Source organism: Abramis brama, assembly GCF_963993115.1.
Source record: "Abramis brama genome assembly, chromosome: 23".
NCBI lineage: Eukaryota > Metazoa > Chordata > Actinopteri > Cypriniformes > Leuciscidae > Abramis > Abramis brama.
In genome coordinates, this window is record NC_139985.1 from 11,400,079 (window position 1) to 11,418,457 (window position 18,379).

Here is an 18,379-nt window from a genome sequence, read left to right on the forward strand (position 1 = left end):
CAGTGACCACTGACTTCACCAGGCGGTGTTTCTTTAGACATGCCTTGCAGTATTATGTAAGTAATAAAGCCTTCAGCCGCCCTCTCCCTTGCCTCCGTGTTAGAGCACACTGAGCCGGTCTCTTTGAGCGAGGGCTGTAATTGCATCCGCTCAAAGAGTGAGGAAATCAATTAGACATCACAGGCGGTGCTAAGGGGGCAGCGCTGACATGCACCGTCTGTGTCAACACCGTCGCATTCCCCCTTCACGGCTCGCACCGCCATGTGCCACACATCAGTTACTGTCAGTGTTAAACGGCAGCGTCCGTCGGGCTCCGAGCCAGTGATTGGTGGGAGGGAACCACAACAAAGAGACCAAAACACAATACTGATTCACACAGAGAATTTGGAGTTATGACAACGTGTCCTCCCTCGAGGGCCTGGCGAGGGTATAATGAGAGCAGAAGGCCAGTAGGGGGCAGGGGAGAGAGAGGGAATGTGATGTTGAAGAGGAGAGAATACGGAAAAAAAGAATTAAGGCTGCAGCACTGGGCTACTCCCCCAGTTTCACTCACAGCTGCAGGTCCACATTAGCTTTAGCTGCATTGCAGCCTTTTTCAGGTACACAGAAATTACCTCATTGTGCTCCTAGTGCAAAAACTGCAGGGAGTTTTTAAGTGCTACCAAGCATATAAAAGCCATTGTTATAGTCAATATAACAATCTATCTATCTATCTATCTATCTATCTATCTATCTATCTATCTATCTATCTATCTATCTATCTATCTATCTATCTATCTATCTATCTATCTATCTATCTCCATCCATCCATCCATCCATCCATCCAAACTTTAAATTACAGTTATGGCTTTTTGTATTGCATTTGTATTTCTTACAATTCAATTTAATTATACCTCCTTTTTTCCATTTCAAATGGTAAATCTCAACCCTGTTTGCCTCTATCCAGTACCTCAATTCAAATTCAGGAATTAAATTAGAATTTGAAAGACATTCTCATTTCAGTTCTGAATGGCAGTCAACCTTATGTATTTTCCTGATATATTTTACTATTTTTGTTTTTCACATATTTATGTAATAAATTCTCACCCTACCGAAACAAGACATCCACTGAGTGTAAGGACAATGATATCTAATGCAGCATTTAATTTAAACAGAACCAAAGCCTCAAGCCTGAGCTTACCTAAAACTATAACAGAGAAGAACAGATAATTATTTGCTACCATGCAAGCACTGGCATTTCCTCCAGGAAATGCAAATCTAGTTTAACTGTAACAAACTCAATTTTCCTTCCCTATGAACTCGGTCCTAATACAGTGCTCGCAATAGTCACATGTCATGCACTCTAGCCCTTTCATTCATTGATCTTTTTGTATGCGTCGTTTGCTGTGAGCACAAGTGAGCAGTAATGGGGCTATTTATTCGCATGCCTAAATCGGAAAAGCAATACTTTACAGAGGTAATGATTAGATCATCATTGCAATGGGGGACATGAGCGTTCTCATTTCTCTAAATCATTACCCACAAACCCCCTTGAACGCGCACATTCTATTCATGCCCTGTTCGCCGCCGCTGCTTGCAAAACAATCTCATCGCTTCATAATCAAAATCACATTATTCAAATTTCTGAATGTCGCAGTGGCCACAGGCCAAACAAGAAATCAAACAGATTTTGAACCATAAATGAGTTTTATTCATGCTCGCACTGCCCGCAGCAGCAGTATTAAAAGTTTTGAAAGCCCATCCTTTTAAATCCGTTCACTCTTTGTTTAAAAAACTTTTTGTGTGTTAAGAACAAACTGAATAAGAGCGTTGAGACCTGCCTGTCTAACTGTCTCTGTCAGAAAAGGGCAATTACTCGCAGCAGTGGCAGTAATAGCCATCTACTCTTGCTTAGACCTGACATTGAGAGAATAATGCCAGCGAGTCAGTCGTTTTTAAATCTCCCCAGCCATCATAGTGTCATTATACTGTACCAGTCACTTGCATCTTATCTCCGGCTAGAGCCCAGCCATCGTCTGATTACATTTAAGTGGCGTGCCATGAATCTAAGCTTGTGTCCTCTGACAGAAAATTCCTGCCTACATTCCAAATTCGAAGTCAAGCTCGCCAACAGGTTCAAGGGAGAGAAAACGTTTCTTTCTTGTCACTCTTTTTTCAAACCTCCCAGCCAAGTCTTATCGTAATCCCCATCAGAGCCCTCAGCATCTCAGCACCGCGACTCTGAGCGTGTGTTATCAGGGGATGGAGGAGCCACGCCACTGTGTGAGGGTATTAGACCGCTATCTAGAACGCTGGTGGAGGCAGGAAGTAGCACTGGTGTTGAACGTTGGAGCAGATGGTTCTATTGGTTGAGCTCTGGGCAGGTATGGATTGTTATCTTACTGTCAGACTCCCAGTCCTTATCTAAGTCAACATAGCCTGGCTTCATTTACGCTGGGTTTATCTGTGGTTGAGCTAAAGTTCCCTTGCTAGGACCTAGGGGCTACATTTGATGCGTCAATGGGTTTGTGATGTTGTTTGCTTGTGTTATGGATCAGCTCCCTGCTGAAAAGATCTGCAGAACTGATCACCAGCATATGTTGTGTTTTGGTTGCTGGTGTGTTGTGCCCCTATATTTTGGCCTAGCCAGTTTTTTTAATTCTTGCCTAATGTCTGGTCTACCTAGCAGCTCATTCTGGCCAAGAATCGTTCACGTTGACAATCCGACATGCAAAACGATCGGACAGAGTTCAGTTATCGACAAGAATGCATTGTCGTGGGAAAAAAGTATTTAAATAACTACACGGCACAAGAGACTGGCTAGAGAGAATATACCAATAAAAATAGCAGAAATGTGACTTCTTAATCAGATTTTCTGTATACATACTGCAGTTGAAAAAGTTAGATTTTTTCAAAGTTTTTGACAAAAAGTCTCTTATGCTCACCAAGCTGCATTTATTTGAGCAAAACAGTAAAAACAATTCTGAAGTATTATTACAATTTAAAATAACTGTTTCTTATTTTAATATATTGTAAAAGTTTACATTGTTTTCCAGGTTTCACTGATGAATGAAAAGTTCATTTGAGCATTCATTTGAAATAGTAATTTTTTGTAACATTATACATGTCTTTACTGTTACTTTTGATCAATAATGCATCCTTGCTGAATAATGCACATAAATGCATATATACATACTATTTTATTCACACACACACACACACACACACACACACACACACACACACACACACACACACTCACACACACACACACACGCGATTGTGAAGGACTTGTCGGTACATTTTGTACTTGTACATTTGAGGCCACTAACCTGGCAAAATTTGCCAACTCCCTGAAGTTTAAGACTATTCTTGCCAGGTCTCTTAACCAGTGTAGTAGTCGAGACCAGCTCAATCGAGTCTGAGTCGAGACCGAGACCAAAGAGAGTCGAGACCGAGTCGAGACCGAGACCAGAGAGAGTCGAGTCCGAGTCGAGTCGAGACCGAGACCAGAGAGGTTGGATAACCTAAGGTTGGGTCTAAAAACCAGACCTAAAGATATCTTCAAGAATATGTAAAATATTTGGTGGTAACAGTAAAATTGGCACCATACTCAAACAGTAAATCAAATATACCATGGAATCATGTACACTGTAATGGTAAAAAGGCCACATAGTAGGTGGTGTAAAGGTCATTTTATTACAATTATTACTTACAATTATTACAATCAGTAAGTGCTCTTGTCCACATAACATTGTTGTATCACTCTATACAGTAAGACCACATAACATTTTCTAGTACAAATAACATTACTGTACCACTATACCTGTATGTTCAACTGTAACAAAACTTTTAGCCTTTAAGCTTATGTGCTCTTGTCCACAAAACATTGTTGTACCACTCTATACAGTAAGACCACATAACATTTATACCTGTATGTTCAACTGTAACAAAACTTCTAACCTTTAAGCTTAAGTGTTTTAGTCCACAAAACATTGTTGCACCACTATATACGTACACATAACATTACTGTACCACTCTATACAGTAAGACCACATAACATTTTCTAGTACAAATAACATTACTGTACCACTATACCTGTATGTTCAACTGTAACAAAACGTTGATAGTTGAGCTAGAGGCTCCACATCACATCTGACCAGGCTCCTGCTGCATTTGCGTGGCGCGAACGTTAGTCTCAAGTCATGCGCAGTTGCGCACAAGAAAGTCAGCAATCATTGGACGTTTCAATAAAACAACAATTTAAAGAAATATTAACATACAGTAACAATCATGAAATATTTTGAATGGGACTCGAGTGGACTCGGGAATAAGTCCGAGTCCTAATATGTTCGAGTACGAGTCAATTCCGAGTCAAAATGCACACGAGTCCATGACAAGACCGAGACCATTAAAATACCCGAGTCCGAGTCTCGAGTACACAACACTGCTCTTAACTAACTTAACTAGCAAGACAATGCTAGACCTTGCCAGTTTCATCAACTGGTTATGCTGGTGAACAGCTTCACTATAGTTTAAACTAGCTAGACCAAAATATACATTTGATTGTAGTGCAAAGATCATTTTTAAATGTCTCAAATTCCGTCTATTATATAAGTTAATATGTTTTCTCTTTTTGTTGCCTGGGAGATGAACTTGTTTATTTCCATGGTGATGTGAAGTGTTGATGTGTTACCAGCAGCAGCAGCGTTTTAATGAGAAACAGCATGTTTCTTTCACAGTGAGGCTGTGCACGTGGTGTGCTGAGAGGTCTATGCTTGACTGGGTTCTGTGCCCAATTATTTGCACCTTAACTCTCTAACATTGTTCTTTTATAATTTACACATCTTTGTAGCTTTCACAGGAGCTCTTCGGAGACCTAATCTTGCCCTGTTGCTGCCTATTAATAGTGATGGATGTAGTAACTAGTTTGACTGATAAGTGGCAGGAGAGGGGGTTGCAACTGTGCTGTGCCAGGTCCTCGGACGACTCTATTGTTCTATATTTGTTATTTTAGGAGTCGACGCGTTCATTCAGCCCAATAAGAGATGAAGAATGAGGGACCAGCTTCCGTCTGCCGCCCCCAGCGCTGCTCTGCGTCAATGCCCCTCTGTCCCTCACAGCCACCAAACCAAAGGCCAACCGCAGCGTTCTGTACTCGCATCTGCCCAGTTATGACATTTACACACTCTCACACAATGCACTAGCCTTTTCTTCATTTAGAGGTTTCTGTTCACTATACTAAATGAGCTAAGCAGAGAACACATTGTTTCTTCTGCATGAGCAGGGAATGTGTCTCTCTATAATTAAAGTTTAAGTGACTGACATTCTTATATGAGTGATTGACTGCATAACATGCAATTTCAGAAAATTTTAGAGACTTTAGAGAACTAATTGCCAGAAGCTGTTTTGAAAGCACAAACATTTCAGTACATATTTGCTGTTCTTCTCCTGACTATATTTGTTTATGAGACTTATAAAGTAGATATATAATTCTTAAAAATAAGACTTCATAGATATATAATAAGCTGACTTCTCTCAGATGAGCATTTTTAAAAATTGTGTAAAATGTATACTGTAGATAGCTACATGGTTTCCACTTCAGAGTAAAAATTAAAAAGATAATTCCAAGATAAATTGTGTAAAATAATAAATAAAGTTGCAATTGTGAGATATAAAGTCTCTATTATAAGACAAAATTTGCAGTGTGGAGATATAAAGTCTCAATTTGGACATGTAAAGTCACAATTGTCTTTTTATTTATTTAAATTGGATTCCATATACAGTAGATGCACTACAGTTCAAAAGTTTGGGGTCAATAAAATCAGCAAGGATGGATTTAACTGACCAAAAAAGTAACAGTAATGACTTTTTAATCAAAGGATAATAATTAAAAAAAACGTATCACGGATTTCACTAAAAAAAAATCAATACAACTGTTTTCAACATTGATAATAATAATAAATCAAATCCCGCCCTACATTATTCTCATTTTAGAAGTTGTTTCTAAATGTTACAATAGGGAAGAAAAGACTACTGTTTCATGCAAACTTAAAAACGAAATAAATAAATAAACTTTTTGCCAACCCCAAAGTTTAAATGGTAGTCATAACCGTTGACATGAAATACTTTTGGGAAGTTGACATTCTACAGTGTGATGTGCTGTACTCCATCAAACTATTTTGAAACGCATTTTGCTAATTATTTCATAATTATTTGTCCTTTTGAAAAATGTCACATTGCAGAACCATTTAAAAAAAAACTGGAGAAGACAAATGCTACTTAAAAATGGTGAAAATAAAAAGGAAAATCATGATGCTGGTGAAAAAAAGCTTTCATGTCAACTACCCTTCAGTATATCATATCAGTTTTTTAATGGCCATTGATATAGTTCATTCATATCATTTCCTGTATCTCCTAAAACCAGCAAATCCTCATCATCTGGACCCTGTAGGAAAGACTGAAAAAAAGTACATGAGCACAGCCTGTTCTGCATCAACAAGCTCAAGTCCTATACTCAGGAAATGATATTGCTCTTTCCTGTGGTTTTGGACACCCTGTTAGTGCATGGATTCAGTGTTGTAAGAGTCTGTGGGAAGAGCCCTTGACCTCACACATGCCCATGATCTCTCTGTACTCAGCCCTCTCACGCCCCCGCACACATACACATTGACACATGTGAGGAAACAGAGTTGGCAGCCGAAGGATTTTCACACAGCACCCTGATAAGAGCCTTTTAAAAAGTTGGCTGTGCTCACCAAACTCTCTCACTCTCTTTGAGAGCAAAACAGCAAATATTCCAGTTTACCTGGCATGAGTCGATATTCAATTAACCAGTCCAGCCTCTCACTGTGGCCGTTTATCGATACCTTATTTTAAGTGCTCTTGCTTAATCACATGCTATTTACGGGTGCAACCAAATGCACAAACAAATAACAACTATTTGGAAAGTTCTTCAGTAGAGAAGCAGACGCCCCACGAGAGGAAATGCGGCTGGTTCCTGTCAGTGGATGTGCCAGCATTGAATAATCAGCTGAATGCCAGGTTTTTAATTAGTTAGGGTTAGTTTGTCATTTCAATTTAGCTTTCACTCTGTGATAGTTTAGGGGTTTTGTGTGTGTGTTTCAGTTTAGATTTAAAAAAAACCTTTTTAGTGTTTTTAGGGCTGCCAATGTTAATGTATATTATTTTTTATTATGGGTTTCAAACATCAAAAACAGACAATAACAGACAAAGAGACCCTTCATATAACAGAAATCTGTGCAATATGTAAAAAGAAAAAGAAAAAAGAAAAAAGGGATGACGATATACAAAGCCAACCTCTGCTACTAAGTGTAATCACAACAGAAAGTGATTGGTTAACATGTTTTTTGATGTAATTATATATTATTATAAAAAAAAACACATTTGAGCTTAATGTGAATTTATTTGACATTTAAAATTGTTTCAGTCTGTTCTGTTCAGGCGAGCATGAACGCCGAACACAAACAGCAATCCTGTAGCCAAACTCGCATTAAGCAATAAATGATGGAGAAAGAACTTCTTAATTCATTTATTATTGTTTACTTTTTTAAATCCAGATGGGATTTTATATAAAAAGGAAAGTCGTTTGTTGTCTTTGAATTAAATTAGCACTGAGTTAGTACACATTTGCCTAATGACATTTCAAGTATGAAGTATTAAGGGATAAAAGGAGTATAGGGAAAACAATGTATAATGTGAAAAGTAAATGACCTACTTCTACATCTTTAAAAAGCACATATAGTCCCAGTTCTGTGAACAATTGAAACAGAAGTCTCTTGTAGTATTATCAATGTCTTTACTGTCACTTTTGATAAACTTAATGCATCCTTGCCAAAAGTATTAATTTATTTTAGAAACTTTTGATCAGTGTGTGTGTGTGTGTATATATATATATATATATATACACACACACATATATACTATATATATATATAATATATATATATAAATTCAGTCACACCTTAGTATAGTTGATAGTGAAGTGATTTTGACTTTGTTCTTGCCAATCAGAGCTTTCATGATGTCATGTCACTTGCTACCAGCCAATGTACTTTTTCCACTTATGATGCGACATCATAAAAAGCCTGACGTTAAAGTGTGTAGACTATTTGTGATCCAGACCTCCCAGTTCTGAGGGCTTTCTTATTTGAAAGCGACCTTGGCTGCAGAGCTCACTCTGTTTGGTAAGCGGCTTGAGCATATTCTTGGCAAAAGGCAGGTGACAACAACAGAGCCTAGGGAAAGGCCTTGTTGTAAAAACCATTGAACAACTGTTACCTGTCCAGTTCCTGCCCTTTTTCCTTTCCCACTGACATTCAGCATTGTTCACTCCAGGTCCTTTGTGAGGCCTGGTGTGTTCCAGTCAGTGGAGGCGACTTTTAATACGACTGAGATCTTTTCTCTGTCTTCTGTAGAACGGAAAAGCCACAGAATATGAAACACCCTGGACTAGATTTTCCCAAACATGTTCCTCTTTCTTTCTCTCTCCACCACTCCTTCTCATTCTCTTTCTAACTCTCTTGCTCTTTTATTTTGTGTGACTATAGTGGTTTCGGGGCTGGGATTTGAAAACAAAGCCCTGCCTCACTGCCTTTTTCAGCTACAGCCTGAATCTCAGCATGAATGGTGTTAGCATAGCAGATGTGGCGCTCTTTTCAGTTCATTTCTGATGGAAATCAATCAGTCAACCTACTGAAAACTTTGTGACTTCATAGCATTACATTTGAGCCATCTTTAAATTATGAGCAAGACGGATGCAAGTGAAAATCCACAGACAGCAAAAACGTATTTGCTGAAAAAGAAAATCTTTGTTTTCATATTTTAATAGTTGCTTTTAGTGTGGATTCCAATGTTGTTCCCCATTAATTTCTGGCATCGTTTCCTGTGAATACCAATGAGGAAGCGTCTCAGTCAGAGTGTTGAAATTATAGGTTTTTGCTGTGATGGTTCACCAGATTTGCTTCTCTCACTCACACACCCCATCAATTTGCTCTAGGAATTTAGTGATTTTGCTCATTTTCAGCCAATGTTTTGCTTGGGGAATATAAAAGCCACGCCATTAAAAGCTGGTGTTGATTATAGTCATAAGCAGGGGTTAAATTTGGCTGGATTTGCTTCTAATCGGTAGGCATTCACCTAGATTGGTTCTGTTTATTTTAAAATTAAATACTTGTGCATGAAATGGCTTGATTGACGAGCACATATCAACCGTTTTCCTATTTCCTATTTTTATCTCTCACCCCCAAGATATGAATTGATAAAATGTGTACCTGAATGCAATGTAAGTTGTTTTGGATAAAATCATCTGCAAAATGCATATGTTATTTTTAAATTGTATTTTTTGTTTTACATTTTATTTTTTATTATTATTTTCCCTGGTTAATACAGGAATTGTTATACTGCAGTGTAAGTCACTTTGGATAATATCATCTGCCAAATGCATAAATATATATATAAATATATATTAAAAACAATTGTAATCATTATTTACCCCATTATATTACCCCAGTTAATGCTGTAATTGATATAATGTAGACCTTGAATGCAATGCTTGTCACTTTGGATAAAAGCATCTGTCAATGCAAATATATAAATATATATATATATATATATATATATATATACATATACATATACATTATTTTCATTATTTATTTAGTTAATGCATGAATTAATATGATGTAGACCTTGAAAGCAATGTAAGTCATTTCTGATAATACGCATCTGCCCAAATGCGTTAATTTTTTTTTTCAGTTAATGCATTAATTGGTATAATGTAAATGGTTTGGATAATCTGCCAAATTCATTCATTCGTTTGTTCATTCATTTATAAAACGTATTAGCAGATTTTATGGCTCCCCCAACACCTGTTCAAAAGGTTATACATTTACGATAGATGATGGATCAATTAAGGTTATGGATGATCTCGAGGTCCATCCAAATGCAACATAGGCTAGCGTCTCACTGAACAGCATAGGAGCTTCTTTGATTCTTATACTTAAAGTAGGCTACATACATACTTTTCAATCTGTTGTGTAAGACTTCTGGGAAAGGATAAATCGTTTTGGGTCTGCATCTGAAGACTAGAGAGCTTTTAAAAATCAGCCCCAAACTTTTGACCCTGCAAGGAGATTGATTGCTTTCAATGTAATTCTCTTCACTTCCTGCGTGCAGGGGGCCGGACTAATAGCTGTCCCTAGTGTCCAGCACAGAGGTCTGCCTGGTTCCTCTCCCCCTGAGTTGAGTCGACCCACCCCCATCTGCAACCTCAAGAGCGGGGGAGCGTTTCCCAGGGACAAAAGAATGAATATGTAATAAAGGGAAAGGGAAAGGGGTGGGAGTATGTTTGTCCGAGAGAATAGATGTATCCAGCTTGACAAGTGTTTGTCAAGGGATCAAGGAAGTGCGAGAAAGTCTTGTCTCGTTTTCCACATCGGCAACATAACAACAGTTACTTACTTGTTACAAACCAATACAAACAGGGAAGCTCTCCGAGGCAAAGCCTGCAGTTTACAGAGTTTCAGAAACATCGCACTTTAGCTCCCTCCCTCTCTCCCCCAGAAATCTAGCACACATGGTACGTTCCGTTTAAAAGAGAGCATGTCATCTCTCAATGCACTGTGTTCTCTCTGGAAGCAGCTGCTGGGAGCGCGTTTTTTTCAGCGGGAACTCTTTCACTCCTCTACCTGCTGTTTCGTCTGTCCGTTGCGTTCTCTCACATGCTCTCTCTCTCTCCCTCTCTCTCTCTATCACACGATCAGCTCTCTTTCACACACTAACAGAGGACAGGTAGTGATTAGGTCTTTTCTGCAGGGATAAGGAGGAGGGGAGACTTGGGATTTTTTTTCCTCTTCTCCAGCGCGTGTTTTGTTTGTGTGGTCTAAACTGTGGCAGCCGTGGAGAGATAAAGGGGGACCGGGGACCCGCGGCTTGTTCTACCCCCTGACCGAGCCCTTGACACCATGCACCTCTGTGTGGATTTGCTTCTCAGGGCAAAATCCTGAAAATGATGGAGGACAACAAGCAGCTGGCTCAGCGGATCGATGGGGCCATTCAGTCGGCCAGCCAGGAGGTGACCAACCTGCGCTCCGAGCTCTCCGCGACCAGCCGCAGACTGGCCGAGTTGGGGGCATGCAACCCCGTGGGCCTGGAGAACAACCAGCAGAACCACCATCACCACCATCACCATCTCCACGGTAAGACATGTGTCAAGTTTTGCTTGGTCTGTGAGCTGCACTTGTTACTGTTGAGAATAGTTCCTTTTTAAGGGTTTGTGGTTGGGAATGAGCTTTTGTTGAGAGAAGAAAGTAAAGAGGGGAGGATGGGGGCAGCTGATCCCGTTCTTCTCTGCCTCGTCCCGTTTCCCGGGTAGCCGGTGGGACGGCTTTCCAACGCAGCTGTGATATATCAGGCAGAGAGAGGCCAGAGAGAGAGAGAGAAGAAAAATGAAAGCTAGCATTGGATTCGACTGTCGTCAGTTGATTCGCAGGGAATAACATGAAACACGTGGTTCAGGTCTGATAATAAAACTTAGTTAAAGGTAAAGTGTGTCTTTTTTATAATGTTAAAATACTAGCTTCTAGCTTTTAGACAACTGTTAGACAAACATTGGTAGAATGATTTGAGCATCCCGACAGCCAGGCCCAACACAGCAATGTTGGCTTAACTGATGCCGTGAGATTTAGCTGGAAATGTTTGTCAACCAGAGTCAGACTGGATAATGTTTAAAACTGCCATTTCCATGTTAAAGTGATATCTCACCAAGAAGGAAAGTCCTGTCATCTTTTCCTTAACTTTATGTCATTCCAAACCTGTATGACTTTCTTTCATCTACAAAATAATGAAAAAGAAGATTTTTGAAGAATGTTTATAACCAAACAGTTTTGGGGACCATTGACTTCCATTGTATGGGCAAAAAATATCTATTTTTATGTTTCACAGAACATAAAGGAACATCACATGGTTGTGTTTAAATGATGACAAAATGTTAATTTTCGGGTGAACCATCACGTTACGTCGAGATGACAATCTCGGTATTATTGTCAAAAGTGCTTGATGATATCACACATGACCCGTGCTTGTCAAAAACTTGACAGCAAGGTTCCTTTTAACATTGTTAGTTCATGAAACCTAACTAATGAACATTATTTTTACAGCATTTATTAATCCTAATTTCACAAAAGTTTTTAAAATGTCAAGTTGTATAAATCAGTATACACTACCATTCAAAAGTTTGGGGTCGGTAAGATGTTTTAACATGTTTTTGAAAGAAATCTCTTATGCTCACCAAGCCTGCATTTATTTAATCAAAAAGACATTAAAAACTTTTTTATATATATATTTCAAAGTATTATTGCAATTTAAAATAACTGTTTTCTACTTCAATATATTTTAAAATGTAATTTATTCCTTTGGGAAAGCTGAATTTCCAGCATCATTACTCCAGTCTTCAGTGTCACATGATACTTCAGAAATCATTCTAATATGCTGATTTGCTGCTCAAGATATTTTTATTTCTTAATATTTTTGTAGAAACCATTATACTATTTTTTTCAATTTTTTTTGGATGAATAGAGCAGCATTTATTTGAAATATAAATCTTTTGTAACATTATAAAGGTTGTTTCTTCTAACAAAAAAATACTACTGACCCTAAACTTTTAAATGGTAGTTTCATGCATTATAAAAGAGCATGAATTAATAATGAACAATAGTATTTTTACAGTAGTAGCCTAGATTAATAACTGTTCATGTTATAAAAGTATTGTTGTTAATGTTAATGTCACCAAATGCATCCTATTGAGTTCATTTATCATTGTGTGTTGTGACTCATCTTTTTTATTGGTTATCTCAACTTTCACTTCATGTTCTCTGAAAGGAAGTTAGGTGTGGCGAGATCCGTCCGGTTCTGTTGTACAGATTTCATAGCCCAAGGCAGTTTTTAATTCAGGCTAGAGGTCATGTTAAGCGGCTCGGACAGTGTCTGTGTGTGTGCGGCTAGGACCAGTGTATTGATATTGTGTCAGGTTGATGATGTTATAGGGGTTAGAGCATGCAGGGCAGCCCAGCGGTGGGCGACATTCCCCCCGGTGGTCTTCTGCAGGCTGAGACTCTTTCAGATGGAGCGAAAGTAATAGAAACTGTGTGTTTGAACAGGTGTCATTAGCGGGACCCTTCTAAATGAATGAGATTGTATGAACAGCACAGCTTCCCCCCTCTCTCTCTCTTTTCACATGGGTTTAAGGCATCTCACTGCAGTGAACCCACATTCCTCTTTACCAGCGCACTGATGTAATGCTTCTCCCTCTCTCTCTGCCCCTCTCAGTCTCTCTCTCTCTCTCTCTCTCTCTCTCTCTCTCTCTCTCTCTCTCTCTCTCTCTCTCTCTCTCTCTCTCTGTCAGTCAGGTGACTGTTTACATGGGAGAGCCGGAGGCTGAGCAGGCAGAATGTAATCAGATACACATTCCTCTGTCCTGCCGTATGTGGGAGTTTCTCTCATAGTTTAAACACAAAGCCGCCCCCCCTCCCATTTCAAAAACAGCATTCCTCTAATCAGGGCTTCGGGTTCATTTGTGTTCTGCTCACATCCTTCCGTCGTTATCGAGCCAAAGGCTGAGGGCCACGAAAAGTCATGTTTGTTGTAGGGCCGGATTTGGATTGGGTTCAATTTCATTTCACTTTCTTTTTTTTCTTTTTTTTTGGTGAAGTATTTTTCCACTATCCTGACCTTTTATGAGCCACACAAGCATTTATTGCGGCTAATAACTTTTTTCATTTTGTTACAAACACTCGAAATGTTTACCTCATGTTGCAGGCGGACACACTCTGAATATAAAGTTGAAAGCAGGCCGGTGTTTAATGGACTATGACAGCCTAATGGAGAGATGTGGCATCCAGTTGTGCTTCGCCTCTCCTCCATCTTTACATGACAAGTGAAATTTATGTGATGACAGGATCTAAAGAAGAAAACTATATTGAGGCGGGTTAGCCACCACAGTGTTGTGGGTGTAATATTATTATAGGCTAATAGATTTATATGATTTTGTGATTCTATAAGTTTCAAGAACTGCATGTTCTCCATTAAAAACAATAGTGATTGAGGGGGAAAACATGTATAATTTCTGTTTACATTATGATTATATGTTTTTTGAAACATTTCAATTAATAATAACATTAATAACATAAATGTTTATTAATAACATAACATTATTACATATAACAGTATTATATAATATTATATATTAATAATATACAGCCCCCTTGGAAGTTTTCAGAGGCCTCCTGGTTGAGAACTATACTGTTCTGGTTCTAGATAGGACAAGTCTTTAGGGTTTTACGGTTACCCTTGTCTTTATCATCCAATTAGATTACTAAAAGCTTGCTTCTCCTGAAGACACACAATTCGAGGTATTATAATTTGCATAAATGTATAATTAGCATAAATGGTGTAGGACAAGTTATGCAACAAAGTTTGATACTTAGGTTTGTTGAAATGCCTAATCATAACAATGATACTTTTTCCTTTACTTTTCTTAGCACCGCTAACAAGGCAAAAATTAAATCAATTCACTGCCTTTTTTCTTTATGAGGATGTGATTAGGCTTATCAGATTGCGATTATAGTTCAGACTTGTGTGCAATCATCTGATGAACTTAAACTGATACATCTGACTCTGATGATTGAGATGATATCCTGAAAGAATTACATGTGCCCTAGTGAAAAAACCCTATACCAAAATCTATTTAAAATATATTTATTTCATACTATACTATAATTACTATACTACTATTTGTATATTACAAATCCATGAACATATTTACTGACATAATGCTTGAGGCTCACTGATATAAATATTATAATTAAACATTATTTGGAGTACTTCTTTATTGCACAATGCACATTTCTTAATATTAAGCCTAAAATGTGTTTAAAGTAAGGATAGAATGATCTCAGTATAATATCAGTCTTTAGATGTAAGATTTTTCAAGTCTACCTAAAGTATACTTGCAATAGTTCCACTTGAGCACAATCAAATACTTAAGTATATTTTTAGTTGGACTTCAGCGCTATTTTTGGGTAACTAAAGTGCATTAAGTACAAAATTAGTTGTTCCAATTTACCAGATTTTAAGTATATCAGTTTAGTATACCAAAAGTACAATTGCAGGGCATTTATTCAAATACATTTTGGTACATTTATTTTTCACTAGGGTGAACATGTAGATTTACATGTAGGCTATCTCCAAAATGTATAATCACCTATAAAAAAATTAAAAATAAAAATCTCCACAAATGATCTTGTATTTTGTAATGCCTTAGTATTTGTGTTTGTCTCTCTTTAATGTCAGCAGACCTCCATGAGTTTGTGTAAAACCTGATGGTCATGTTATCCAGCATGATTTGAAATGATCCAACAAACATCTGCTTCAGTAAAAGCAAGAACATCTAGCCTTTTATATAAGGAATTTACATGCTAAACGTCATGAATGAGAGTTTGATTAGTGACAAAGGCTGCGTTCCATTCCACTTTTAGACACGCACTTGCGAACTTCCCTAAGCACTTCCCCTCGGGAGAATCCCTGCCGCCATTTTGAAGTGCGTTCCACTTCGTGAAGTGGACGAGGGAAGTTTATATGGACAGTGGGATTTTTCGATTTTGACCGAGGGAGCAAGTCTACTTCAGGCAGCTCCATCTACCACAATGCAACATGATTGTGATGTCAACGTATATTGCGTTTAATTTACCCCACCACAAACAACTCTATGATATATTAATTATTTAAAAAAAAAAAATGTAAACAACTCAAACACACCTATATACATATAGAATGCTGCATTAAACAATTTCGTAAGGGAAAAAAATAAATAATAAATCAACCCCATAGTGGATTCTAAGTGATCAAGGGCTTAGCACGTTCCAATTCAGCCTATTGCAAAGGTTCCGCCAGTAGTGGGCACTCATGCAACGTAAGCAATGACGTACATCTGAGTGAACGAGATGGAGGGAAGTTAGCGAGTGAAGGGCATGACAATTTTGGACTGGAACGCAGCCCTAGTGTCAGGGTTGGGTGAAGGACAGGTGGGGAAAATTAACTAATAATCAGGTAACAAGATGAGAGGGACTAGACAATCGACAGGAGAGCACATGGCACAAGGAAACACACATGACAAGCCATGTGTAGAACACAAGCACATGTGTATAAAATATTTATTAATTTTTTTAGCTTTTTATTTATTTATGAGATTTAAACATTTTAATCTGGACTACCAGATTTTCTATGTGGTCTCAGGTTTTTGGACCCCACTGTATAAAGGCCTGTTCACACCAAGAACAATAACTATAATGAAAACTATATTAGCATCCATTTCAACAGATATGGATCTCATGTTCAAGAAACAGAACATTGCCGTTCTGCCACTTTAAACGCTCAAGCTCTTTAAAGTAAGGTGGATTCTGATTGGCTGTCAATGTTTTTTTTATTGTTCATCAGCTGAAAAAATTCATTCTGAAAGTGATTTCAACAATATTGTTTCTCTGTGCCATGATAGTTATAGCTGAGGTATGGACTTTTGAACGATTATTAAAATATATATTTATATATAAAGTTTATAGTTATAGTTATCTTCCTGGGTGTGAATGGCCCTTAAAACCAACCACTGTTGTGCTAAAGTGGAGAGGTTTCATCTTATCTGCATTACCTTTTGCATATTATGAATATTTTCTCCCTAGTCAAGGGCAGACACGTCATTCAGGTTTTGCATAATTCAGAGCCATATGGATGCTGTCTCTGCATTGTCATCAGTTTGCTTGTTCCAACAGTTTATTGGCCATAGTATGTTAAACTTTGGTTCATAAATGAATTGACCGTATTACCATAATCAGATACACATCCAGTCTCAGGAGGGAAAAATAAATCTACACACAATATATATATTTGCTGATCTTTTAAAATGGAAACGGTTCCCTAACAATCAATACCGCTAGAGCATAATACATTATTCACAATTCCGGCTGGTTGGTGCTCCGGTGTCAAATCTACATGAAAAAGTGAGGTATCACACTAAGTTCACTTTCTCGCTTGGTGAGCTCAAACAGATTCAAATGTGCTTCTAAATGCAAGCTATTGGATGCAAAAAGTGTGAAACTGAAAAGTAGGCCTAGCAGAGCTTTTTGCTCACAGCTCACGCTGAGAGAGACGCTAGCGAACCTCTGCGTCCCTAGAGACGAACACTTGCACGACAAATTAGGAAAAGTCTAATGCAATGATATCTGCACACGCTTGAATGCCTGATGGAAAGTCTAAGGTTGCAAATTGGCCAAGTCACCATTCAGATTAAGAAATGCTTGAGAGGTGCGATCTCAATGTCATATGCCAAAGATGTGAGAGAAGTTGATGTGAGGCAGTGAAAGGATGTGAAAGTATCATTAAAGTGGTCCATACTACTCCTGCCCTATATTTGAAAAGTGTAAGTCTAAGACGACTGCCATATTGGCCAGCACAACTGTAGTAAACCTTTAAAACAGAGTAAAGACTGAAAGAGATACTTATAAAAGAGAGTAAGTGAGATTTTATTTGCAGAAAAAAAGCTCTTTAGCAAATCGATGGGCCATTTCTCAGTGACTGACAGACGGTGTGAATGTACCCCTGGCAATACTTATGGCATGAGAGAGCTGCATGCCTCGTTGGCTGTGAAGTCTGATGGTCCATAGGCCAGAACAAGCAGTAAACACGATCATCAGGGAAGTCGAGCCAAACAAATCCACAATGTGGTCTTAATCGGACATATTTACTGGTGCTTATTGGTTTATATCTTGCTAAATTTCATTTTGAGTCTCTGTCTAGGTTATATTATCTGAGATTTGTAATTATTATATTTTATTATTTATAATCTAAGATTATAAATTATTGTTCAAAAGTGTGGGGTCAGTAAGATTTTTTTTTTTTAAAGACATTTATAATGTTAGAACAGAGATCAGTTTCAACAAAAATATTAAGCAGCTCAACTGTTTTCAACAATATTACATAAGCACCAAATCAGCATATTAGAATGATTTCTGAAGAATCTTGAGACACTGAAGAATGTTATGATGCTGAAAATTCAGCTTCGCCATTACAGAAATAAGTTACATTTTAAAATGTATTAAAATAAAAAAGTTATTTTAAATTGTAATAATTTTATACAGTATTACTGTTTTTACTGTATTTTTGATCAAATAAATGCAGCCTTAATTGAGCATGAGACTTTTTTTCTAAAGCATTCAAAAATCTTACCGACCACAAACTTTTTAATGGTAATGTGTATAATAATGTAATCTGAGATTTTAGCGCGTTTTCTACACAACCATTCTTTCACCCTCCCACTGCATTTGTATTTCAT

The 18,379-nt window shown here is 37.8% G+C and overlaps 1 protein-coding gene across 4 annotated transcripts in view; it reads left to right on the top strand.

Annotated features, from left to right (window-relative positions):
* kaznb (kazrin, periplakin interacting protein b) overlaps positions 1-18,379 on the top strand; it is a 144,294-nt gene that overhangs the window by 50,798 nt on the left and 75,117 nt on the right. For 3 of the 4 annotated variants that reach the window (XR_014604363.1, XM_084101657.1, XM_084101660.1), the window contains exon 4: positions 10,994-11,198. Coding sequence is in view for 3 of the 4 variants with exons in the window: in XM_084101657.1 (XP_083957783.1) it covers positions 10,994-11,198 (205 nt within the window). In the remaining variant the exon portion in view is untranslated. Of the gene's footprint in view, positions 1-10,624; positions 11,199-18,379 lie in introns of those variants that run through there. The other variant, XM_084101658.1, reaches the window with a different exon arrangement.